The sequence below is a fragment of the Cynara cardunculus genome (genome assembly GCF_001531365.2).
Source record: "Cynara cardunculus var. scolymus isolate 2C chromosome LG 5, CcrdV1, whole genome shotgun sequence".
Classification (NCBI taxonomy): domain Eukaryota; kingdom Viridiplantae; phylum Streptophyta; class Magnoliopsida; order Asterales; family Asteraceae; genus Cynara; species Cynara cardunculus.
Genome location: NC_037532.1, coordinates 3,750,737 through 3,762,606, shown reverse-complemented (window position 1 = coordinate 3,762,606; position 11,870 = coordinate 3,750,737). Strand labels below are relative to the sequence as shown.

Below are 11,870 nucleotides of genomic sequence, written 5' to 3'. Positions count from 1 at the left end.
GTGGGGGTGGGGGCTGGTAGAAGATTGGATAAAAAATTGTTTTTAACCTAAGTAATTAAGAATTCTTTTTTTTCTTTCTAACGGGGGTTCATTCCCCCACCATTTTTCCCCTGGCTGACTCATTATCCAACATATCATGTGTTAGGGGTTGTTTGTCGGTTGCTGAATGGTTTCGTGCAAAATGGTTAAGTGATCAGAATGATTTAGAGGACTAGAATGGTTAGGTGCTAAATAAAATAATATTGTTTGGTAACTGTTCTCTAAATGACAACAAATTACCATTTTAACCCTTTGTATGATTTAGTACTAAATGAAATATAGTTGTTTGACAGATATCTGAATAAAACAATTATTTTGCAAATATAACTACATATTTCATATTAATCCAAACAAACGTAATATTATTAATTCAAAACAAGATTTCATATTAGTCCAAACAAACATAATTTTTCAAATTCAGGAATAAACAAAAACATAATGATCAAATTCCAACATATATTGCAAACATATGAGAAACACATATATCGAACAAGAAAACCACATAAGCATACCATTTTCAATGATCATTAAAAAACATGTTCCAATCCAAAAATAAACATAAATCCAAAATATGTTGCAAAATATATGTTCGAATCAATAACACGAAGTTTAATCGAAACACAAATCCTCTAAAAAACAAAGTGTAATCAAACCTACCAACTTAAGTAGTCCATACTTGTGTGCCGTAAGTCTAATCCAATTCTCATAATTCACCGGTTCTAAACGCATCCACGTTTTCCTATAGTCGGCGCTTTAAGCTAAAACAAATAGTGCTACACCATGCAACGGTGCACCCAATCCATATCCCTCTAGCTTCTTCAAGCAATCATCAATATCATCTTTTGATGCTCCATGCTTCTCTAGTATAACATTCATAACCTTCAAAATAGTTTCTTCAACTTCCACTTTTTTTGAAGCACATGTTTCTTTAGCTTTCCGCCTTTTGCTTTGTACCGGAGGGCGAGAAGAACACTCTTGAGTTGTGGTTGGCCCTCCGGTTTTTGAGTTGAGGGTGTCATGTGGGTAGAAAATAATATCAGTTTCTGCATATTTTAGTTCAGAGGCTAATACAAAAGCAGATACAAAAACATAGTAGCAGTCCTCCAGTTGGCCAACAATAATGGCTTACTAGTTCTCACATTGCAAGTGATCAAGAAACCTATTCATAATTGATGTCTCCTTAATTAATGCGTACAGCTTGAGCACAATCACACAAATTTCATAAGAAAATTTGGCATATTGGTGATCTTTCCATTTGTTGTACCTCTTAACCGATAATATTGTACATGCTTTACTTTGATGTGATTCTGATATGTTTTCTTTGTATGTATATCTTTTCTTAAATTAGCTCGTGTATATCTGTAACTCCCTACATATTGAAATGGAATACAAGGAAATCCTGAAGGGGATTATTCCATAATTGCAAACTCTATTAGTACTAAAGCCTATTAGTGTTCATGGTTGTGTTCAAGTGGCAGTGCCACCGTCTATGGCTGTGTTCAAGTGGCAGTGCCACCGTCTATGGTTGTGTTCAAGTGGCAGTGCCACTGCCTATGGTTGTGTTCAAGTGCCATTGCAAACTCTATTATCAAGTGGCAAAACAGCCACTGCCTATGGTTGTGTTTAAGTGGCAGTGCCACTGCCTATGGTTGTGTTCAAGTGCCATTGCAAACTCTATTAGTACTAAACTCTATTATCAAGTGGCAAAACAGCCACTGCCTATGGTTGTGTTCAAGTGGCAAAACAGCCACTGCCTATGGTTTTGTTCAAGTGGCAGTGAAATGCTCAGATGGTTTGGAATAAACATTTATATGCTTTGTATTTATTTTTTTTTTACTTAAGGCGTTTAAAAATAAACTGGGGGTTTCTTTATACCCAGATTATTAGCAGGAGAAGAAGTGGTCGCCTAATCCAATTCAAATGTGAAACCATATCACGTAATTTAGAATAAGCGTAACAAAAGTAACGAAATCGAAGTTGTAAAACAACCACTGCATATGGTGATCTAGGGGTTCATTTCCTAACATATTGTATCTACACAAATGCTTGACATAAATCACACACATACACAACCACTACCTAAGCATAAATCACAATCGTAAAATTTGACAAAGGGAACTTTAAGAGGAGATCGATCTAGGGAAATACCTGATTGTTGTGAGACAAAAGATAGAGAGATGCAGAGATGGTGGAGGCAACACCCGACGACGGAGACTACCGGCGACGAAGATGGAGATGGAGACGGTGGAGGCGACCGTGGAAGCTGTGGAAGGCGACTGTGGAAGCTGTGGAAGGCGACGTGAACTCGTGAAGAGAGCGGCTGGAAGAGAGGGGTGGGAAGGGTAAAGTTGGAACAAGTGAAAACTGAATCATTTAGTGAAGCCCTAAACACAAAATCATTAAGAGGTTTTTGTAACCATTAAGAGGCTCTTTTTTTGCTAAACAGCTCCTGCCTCTTATCGATTAAGAGGCTCCCTCTTAATATCACCGTTAAGAGGAAACAAACAGCCCCTCATACTTCTAACGACGATGGAATTTTGATAAATGGGTCGTTTGAAAATAAATAAATTGCTCGTTGTAGAATGTCACTTTTGTCAAACTTAAACCTAACGAGAACGAAAAAGATGATTTCTTTCAGAACTAGATGATCATCATCGGCTTCTCACGTTCTATGATATTATGATATATCTCAGTATCAAGAATGGTACTAAGCATATGTGTTTGTTTGTAAACTCTTATGGTGAAAGGGTAATATCTACGATAGCTCCTTACGTTTACTTTTCATTTACATCATTAATCAAGAAGTAGAGTAATTCACTACTCGTATTATTACCGTGCGTAAATTTATTAGTTAGTTAATTAAAAAATTGTAGTAGTTACGTATTTTGAAACTGTGTCTTTTTTATCATGGAGATTTATTTTGGAATACCAACTATATAGTAGCATCAAACGATAGCTATTGAAGAAAACCGACCCACCCCAAATAATCCAGTTATACCCAGGATGCCTATATGAGTTCACTATATAGACCGTTACGTTCAATATAACCCAACTTTAGTGACAAAGTCAGATATATTTCAATAAATGAATAACTGTCTATAAAATTACTAATAGCAACTAGAAGTAATCTTTTACCTCGTGTTTTGTATAAATACATAGGGGTGTGCATCGGCGCGGGTTCGGGTGGGCAAATTAAAATCATATTGGAATTTAAATATAAAAACCAAGTCCCGAATTTTGGTTGCTTCGAGTTCGGGCATAGTTATATCCATAAATATATACAGTGTGTATATATATATATATATATATATAGAGAGAGAGAGAGAGAGAGAGAGAGGGTTGAATGATCGTGTGATAAGAGAAGTTATAGTGAGAAACATAAAAAGAGATATGAATCCTTGATCACTTTTTAATTCATACCCACCAATAAATTGTGCATTTACGAGGGAATTGATCTGGTGCATCTCATTATTGTTGATATTCAGTTAGGATTGTTCAAGTGATGAAGATCTATTCTTACGCTTCTCACCGAAACCTAACCCTATATAGACGAATGATCGTGTGAGAAAGAGAGTTAAGGTGTATACACACACAATCGATTTTGAGGATGAATTCAATCATCTGAAAGAATGAAACTGATAGTAGATTTAGAAATTAAAGAAAATTGCTAAAGATTTAGACATTAGAAAAGATAATTAGATAAAAACATATATTCATATAATATTTAAAAATGATATATATTTCGGGTTTCAAACGTACCGAGTGGTCAAAAATCAAGCCCAAACCGACCCAAATCCCCAGAAAGATCGAGTTTCGGATTTTCAGATTTCAAAACATTCATGTTTTACACAAACACCTTAAATTCAATTCAGGTTTCAAACCATTCGAATTTTAGGGGTTGTTTGTTTACCTCTTAATAGTTCTATTAAGAGGCAACCTCTGAATCATTAAGAGGTAAATTTTGTTTGGCAAAAAAAAGTCCGTCTCTTAATGGTTCTAAAACCCTCTGAATGATTTTGTATCATGGACCTCCCTTAACCATTAAGCGCATCAAACAATTATATTTTATTTTGCACTATATCATGAAAGCCTCTTAATCATTCTGACCACTCAATCATTCTACACCAAACCATTCAACAACTGCCAAATAACCCATTACCCTCCTTATTAATCTTGTTATCCACAATTACTTATTTGACCTCAAAATATTCAAACAAACCAATTTCAAAAAAACCCATAAATCCATCTTCTAGAAGATTCTAACCGATTCAAAGCCATTGAATTTGGGCCCACTTCTAGAAGCCCAATATTGACTTATTAGAACAAGCAAAGTCGTAATCGTAATTCGTAAACGACGTCGGCCCATGAAGCCCACGCGTATCCACCTACGCCACCCAAACCCTCCGTCCGAGCTTATATCCCCCACCCTATAAGTATAATTTCTTAATCGATTATCTAGGGTTTTTTGTGTAACATTTGCGCAGCGGCAATCAACCAGATTTTCGCAATGGGAAGAAGTAAGTTCCTGCTCTTGATCAATCTTCCTTTTGTTCTAATTGTCACTACCGTTCAATTGTTGTTGGTTTGATTCTATATGCAATTATGTTGTTAGGAATTTTAGCTTCTTATCATATGCAAAAGTTGGTTGTTGTTGTTATCTATGCGTGTCACTTAGGGATTTTACTTTGGAAATGGATTTCATCGGTTATGTAGGTTATAGACTGTTGGAAAGGTGTTCTATGTGGTCTTTCTAGTGGTGATTTGTACTCTTTGGCAGATAATTGAAGTTTTGTGATGATTTGTTTGGATATTTAGGTGGATTAGTGAGTCCATTAGGTTTTGGCATTGATTGTTGAAATTAAATAGTATATTGTCTGTAAATGTTTTGGATTTTGAAGATTTTGCCTATTTGTTTTAGATCTCAAATTCTGTTGTTTTTCGTCATTTGATGATGGTGCTTATTAAATCGGTAGAGCTAACTGTTGATCGGATTTATGTAATTTGTTGTTGTGGGGTGTTTGGGATTGCTTATAAAAACAACTTATTGACATATTTTGGTGTAGTATCGGTAATAAGCACTTTTGATTGTTTGGATAATCAACTTATACCGGTGCCAAACCGGTAATAAGGAGTTTTTGAAGAAGTTAAATCCTTCTGACTTATAATAAGTTGATAAGTGCCTTTGTAGAAAATCACAAGTTGTTTCAAATAAGCAATCCCAAACACCCCTTTAAAGTACTTTTAATGAGATTGTGCTAAGTGGATCTATGGCAAGTAACTATTGATTATATGGTTCAGGACCTGCTAGGTGTTACCGCCAGATTAAGAACAAGCCTTACCCAAAGTCCCGATACTGCCGTGGTGTGCCTGATTCGAAGATCAGGATTTATGATGTTGGAATGAAGAGGAAAGGAGTTGATGAGTTCCCCTTTTGTGTGCATTTGGTCAGTTGGGAAAAAGAGAATGTCTCTAGTGAGGCACTTGAAGCAGCTCGTATTGCATGCAACAAGTACATGACTAAGTTTGCTGGAAAGGATGCTTTCCACTTGAGGGTTAGGGTTCATCCTTTCCATGTGCTTCGTATCAACAAGATGTTGTCGTGTGCTGGAGCTGATAGGCTCCAAACAGGCATGAGAGGTGCTTTTGGTAAACCACAAGGTACATGTGCTCGGGTAAGTATCGGTCAAGTACTTCTATCAGTCCGCTGTAAAGACGGTAACAGCCAGAATGCTCAGGAGGCACTTCGTCGTGCTAAGTTCAAGTTCCCTGGCCGTCAAAAGATTATTGTCAGCAGGAAATGGTATGATATTAATCTTGATGTCACGAAGTAGTTGATATTTTCTGATGTTATTTTGTTGATTAACAGTGTGGGATGCTTTTCTTTTTGTTTGTAGTTGGATAAACTGTTTGTAATCGTTATTATGATGGTCTTTGCAGGGGATTCACCAAATTCAGTCGTACCGACTATCTTCAGTGGAAATCAGAGAACCGTATCATGAATGATGGAGTTAATGCTAAGGTATCACTTTGTTCTCTTCAAATAACACAAAATGCTTGTTGTTTGCTCATTGGACTGTTCAGTAGGTGTTTGGTAGATCTTGCCATTTCATTTATTTAGTTCATAAAGCACAATTAGGGGTTGCTTGGTTGTGTGTATTGAGGGGTAAGAAATGGGAATGGGAACAAATAATAATATTTGGTTCAATATAATGTAGTAAGTGATTACTTATTATACCCATTCCCTTTAAACGAACCCATTGCCCCGTATTAGTTGGAAATACAAGAAAAGTGTTGCATGCTTTTTCTTCTGTATTTACAGTTGGTATTGATTTGAACGGATTTCATATTTGATCACTTTTACACGAGTATAACCTTTAAAAGTAACTACTGATGATTTCCTGAAAAGGGTTATATGTTTTGAAATTTTTAAGGCTGTGGATAACAGTCAGATATGTTGATAGAAAGCTTAAACATTTTTTTGGGTAGATTGTTAGAACGCAAACTCTTTTGATCACCTTTTTGTTCTTTAATTTCATTCATTGAACTTCATTATGTTGAACATGTTTGATAGATAGAACTGATAATGATGTAACTGGGAAACTTCTTTTAGTAACAAAACTATCTATAATTCATGATGAGTATTATTCATCAAGAATTTATAATTCATGATATTCATCAATAATATCTATCATATTCATTATGAATGGTTGGTTTTGATGGTTCTCAAAATATTTATGATTCTCAAAAAAACCTGCTGCATGATGTATAAAGTATCCAAATTAAGGCAATGGTTATGATTGTAGCTTCTTTAAGTTTTGAAAAGCTATATTCATCTTGTGTTGGTGACAAATGGTAATTGTAATGCAGCTTCTTGGATGCCATGGACCTCTTGCAAACCGTCAGCCAGGAAGAGCGTTTCTAGATGCTGTTGCATAAGTTCATTTTGTTCATCAAAAACAACCAGCCGAATCTCGTTCAGGAAACTTATACCCTCTTTTTCTTGTTTACTAGAATGACTTTTGTCGCATTTCCTTTCATCTTTATGTTCGAGCTGCTGCAATTTACTGAAAGAATGCATTGTGTTTTAAAATTGAATGACTGTTTTGATTTCATTTATTTGCGAGATCCCTTTAGGCAGTTTTCTTGTTTTCTGCTAAATTAGTGGACGATAGATGATCTTTTAGCTGCTTGCGGTCTGATTCTTTTGGCTTATTTAAGCTGTAGCTAAAAGAATCAGACCGCAACCCTCCTGCGCCATTGTCGTTATAGTTGCCACCCCCACCTGACCAATGCAGACTCTAATTCTTTTGCGAGATTCCATTTCGATTCCTACCAATCAAACGTCTGGTTAAATACAAGCAAATTCTTTTGATGAATTTCAATTCCACCAAATTTCAATCTATGAACCAAACGTCCCTTTAAGGTTTTTATGCTTAATGATAGGGATGCAACTCTAGCCGACACAAAGAAAGTCTAGGCCAACACAAATGAAGTCTAGGCCTTAATGCATTTAAGGACCATTGGGTATTATCATGACTGTTATCTTTAGTTTCTTGTGGACAACATGTGTTGTGCTTTATGATAAAGGCATTTTTTGAAATAAAAAATGGTACAATCAAACACAATTTGCCTCACCCTGTTGCAAATGGGATTATGGGTAGCAATGCTCAAACAAACCAGACTGACCCGATCTGGAATAACCTAATCCAAGATAAAAACCATTTGATACTTAATGGAGTTGTAAAATCTTCACAACGTAGTTGTTTGGTTGGAATGGGTTAATGTGACTTGAACCCAGTCCGACCCAATGAATCAGATGCCTTGCTCCAGGGACGGACCCATATTTTTTCTAAACGGTGATACAATTTGACTATAAGAAATAGATATTGAGATATTTTTCACAAAATCATATCAGTCTGTTGGATAATACAATGTTTTTCTATGTGAGGTTTTGTGTTCAAGTCTTTTAGTACAATCTTTTTTAAGAAACATAATAAATTTGAAATTAAAAATAAAAAACTAAAAAAATGACACTAACAAGATTCAAATTCGGGTTTGGGATGAAAGAAAATCCTTGCAAACAAACTATGCCAAGGAAAACTTGTATTCTCATTGTAGTTTCAAAATCTATACGGTGAAAGAGTAAACGTAATTTCAATGGTAAAAGAGCGTGTTTTTAATTTGGAAAGAGTAAGTTTAGGAAAAACTTGATTTTCTACATAAAGTTTACTGAACAAACCAATTTCTACATCATTAAGCCACTACCAAACAAAACTATATAACTAACCGAAGAGTTGTGGTTCTCATTAAGCTGCTAACAAACAAACCCTGACCCTATATATCCCACTCAAAAGTAGAGTCTAAAGGAGATGCAACGTATACCCCAAAGAATAGAACAAATATTTCTGTAATGATTTGTGCAAAAACGTAAGCAAACAGATAGAAAAAGCAAATAATCAGAACGCAAATGCTGTATGTACCAACATTTGGGCCCGTTCAGCAAGGGATGATAGAATCATAACGCGAACAACTATTTTTCTTCACGACAAATAACATTGAATGTCGAATGCAAGAAAAATGTAATTTCAAAATGGTAAAGGGGTGGGTTCTTTTCAGTTGAGACAAATAATGGGAAATAGAAAACATGAGGTGACAAAAAGAAAGTTGTCTCAAGAGCTGAACAGATACAGCTCCAGCTTATTAATGATCAAGAATACAAATTCATCTCTCTCATGTTCAAGAGTGAAGAGACACCAATCTTAATACCTATGCTCCAATTTCTCTCTTTCCTGGTAATGCTGAACATATCTGCAAATGTAAATCACATCATCAACTTCCGCTAGACAGAACATCGAAAAGAAAATAGTCCATCTCTTAGGAGAGCATACAAGTACTACCCTCAGACATATAGGGTACGTTTGGCAGATAGAAGGAACACAACTATATAGGACGGGAAGGGGAAGGCGAAGGCGGGGTATGCATGTGAAATCATTGTTCAAGGTTTTAGGGTGTAACTGAGAAAAAACAACTATATGTGCCGTAAAAGCCTCCAACTACAACCGTACCACAAGGGTGGTGCCTGATTGGTTTGAGTTTGGCTCCAAAGGTCAAAAGTACGAGGAGGTCCCAGGTTCAAATCCAAGGAGGAACAAAAATCCCCTTGTGGCCACAGAGGTTCAAATGCGGTGACTCCGGGCTATCTGCAAAGCAGGTGGTCGCCTTGGGATTAGTAGGCTCGCATAGCGGGTTGGATATCCAGTTTAATCAAAAAAAAAAAAAAAAACCTTATAGTGGGTTGGAGAGAAAACAAGAAATCACCTCCATATAGTTTTAGACAATGTTATTTAGGCTTTGTAAAAGTGGATGATCAATTCCAAAAGGTGGTGAAAAAGCCATGAATTAGATCGGGCTAATTGATGAAAGCAATCACAACATCATATGAAAAGCAAACTAAAAGCAACGTACATCCACAAAAATTGAGCTAATAATTTGAAGAGATGCACAAAGAGATACGTCCATAAGGACAAAAAGTGTAGCCTATGCCGCCATCCGGTCCAAACTCTAGCTACCAACATTTCTTACGGTCCACCCTTGGTCTATGGTTCAGTCATGGCAGCCATTGAAAAGAAATATATAGGCTCAAGTTCATGTGAGACCCACAAAATCTGAGAGCCTCTACACATATGTACTATCAAAATATGTATTCTGTCAATAAATATATTCATTGGGCTAGTTTAGGAGAAAACCACAAAAAATAATTGATAACCGATGAACATTCATTTGTCCGTTATGCACATGTAGACGTGCATAGAAACCAGAAAACATCTTCAATTACTTGTATGCACATGTGCATACCGTACAAATGAATGGTTATATGGTATCCTCAGTTTTTCATTTTTTTTGGGAGTTTTCCCCTGAAACTCACTCTATACTCATCAATACATATCTACTATGTATATGCATCAATGAATGTACAGGTTCTCCGGTTAATTTTTTTTGTGGTTCTCATATGAACCGCCCGTGTACACATACACACACACATACCAAAGTACCCTCGTATCGTAGCTTTATATTTAAGGTTTATTGATAACTTCTGAGATTAGAATAAGGGTTTTAGACAGCAGCTTCAAATCAAAGTCACCATATAACTTTGAGCTAAACAAATTCAGCAGTCTTGTAGAACCAGTGGCCCTAACTTCATTCAGTTGTAACAAAGTAACCCGAGAAACGGAGCTTGCTAAAAAATATAAGATACAAATCATAATTATAGCTAGAATTCTTCAAGTTGTTCTTAAATTATCCTCTTTTTCCCCCTTTATATTCTGTCACAACTCCCAACAGTCTCATGACTATGTTATGCAGCTATACAACTGTTTAAAACAGATATATCCTATAGCAAGTCCAGAATCCCCCAATTGCTTCCTACAATTTAATGGAGTACGTATAGAGATGTCGAAAAAGGGAGAATAAAAAAAGATCAAAAAGAGGGAGATCGATCGTTGGTATGGACCAAAGGCCGTGATGGGTGGATATGTTTTGTTTGTTTATAAAAATATTTAACCACAAAGGTGGTGCCTAATTGGTTTGATCAAAAGTACTAGCAGGTCACAGGTTCAAGGAGGAATAAAAACCTCCTTGTGGCCACGGACTATCTGCAAAACAATTGGTCGGCCTGATAAGAAATATATATATATATTTATAATCTAAATTAATACTATTTATGGTAATGAAATTATGTTAAAAATCGAAAAAACTGGGTAGGGAATACTATTCGGGTTGCTACCTCCATGGAATGCTCCCTCTTTTTTCTCATATTGCAAAATCGCACCCGCACGTAGATTTAGGGATGCAGATTGTTTAACCGAATCTATTTCAACCTGATTCTAAGGAAAGAGGTACAATTCCGAAGACACAACGTACGAGATATACGGATTCACAACAAATTTGCTATCATAAACTACAATATAGAAGCAGAAAGCAAATCGCAGACGAAGCTAATAACTTAGAGATTTAGGTTATTTAAATACATAAAAATCAACATATAAATACAAATCGATTAGAACTGATCAAATCGACATCGCTACTGATACTTACGTGTAAACACCAGCGACAGGGCCGACGAGGAGGACGGCACCAAGCCAGTTATCGGTGAACTTGTGAGTAACCTTACTGGTGAAATCCTTCCAGAGACCAGGCATCACCTTCTGCTGAAACGGCGATAGGGCGTACACAACAGACTTAATCTTTACCGGAATCTTCCCCATCTAAAGATGCTCCGATCTGATGAGATCAAAACAAGAATCTGCAAATTAGGGTTTGAAACCGGAGATGGTAAGAAACAAGATAGATCGAAAGCAAGAATTCGTATCGGAAGAAATGATTTTTGATTAAAAAAAATTGGGGATCTTAATCTAATTGGGCTTCCGTTATTGGGCTATTGAGCTTCATAGCCTCTTAGCTTTCAACGTCTCGGGTCGGCCCACCTTTTAGAAAAGTATCAATCTCGATTAGAGATGGTTAAATTGGACCCGGCCCGGTTTGGATCGGAACCAACTGCGACACATTTATGATTCATTTGGAGTACTGATGGTCAAAAACTGGTCCTGGGTTGGGCCGGTCCGGTCCCAAGTTTTTCATAACCGGTTCCGGTCGAAAATGGTCAAGGTTCTTCACGACCGGTCCTTGGCAGCCAGTCCGGTCCCGACCGGTCCTGCCCATTAAAAAATAATTTTTTTAATGATATATATTTTTAATATATTATAAAATTTATAACTGGGTCACTCAAATACACTTTAAAATACGTTTTATTATAATTAAAATTAACTGTCTTT

The 11,870-nt window shown here is 36.3% G+C and overlaps 2 protein-coding genes across 2 annotated transcripts; one reads left to right on the top strand and one right to left on the bottom strand.

Annotated features, from left to right (window-relative positions):
* The first annotated feature begins 4,461 nt into the window (after window positions 1–4,461).
* LOC112512578 (60S ribosomal protein L10) lies at window positions 4,462–7,155 on the top strand. Its single transcript, XM_025118619.1, has 4 exons — window positions 4,462–4,556; window positions 5,338–5,839; window positions 5,977–6,058; window positions 6,907–7,155. Exons 1-4 carry the CDS (start codon window positions 4,547–4,549, stop codon window positions 6,973–6,975), a joined length of 663 nt encoding a protein of 220 aa, XP_024974387.1. The 5' UTR covers window positions 4,462–4,546; the 3' UTR covers window positions 6,976–7,155.
* A 1,402-nt stretch (window positions 7,156–8,557) lies between these two features.
* LOC112513815 (cytochrome b-c1 complex subunit 8-like) lies at window positions 8,558–11,428 on the bottom strand. The gene is made up of 2 exons (XM_025120185.1): window positions 11,134–11,428; window positions 8,558–8,847 (listed from the first exon to the last, which is right to left on the bottom strand). The coding sequence occupies exons 1-2, from the start codon at window positions 11,301–11,303 to the stop codon at window positions 8,799–8,801; spliced, it is 219 nt and encodes a 72-aa protein (XP_024975953.1). The 5' UTR covers window positions 11,304–11,428; the 3' UTR covers window positions 8,558–8,798.
* Window positions 11,429–11,870: the final 442 nt, after the last annotated feature.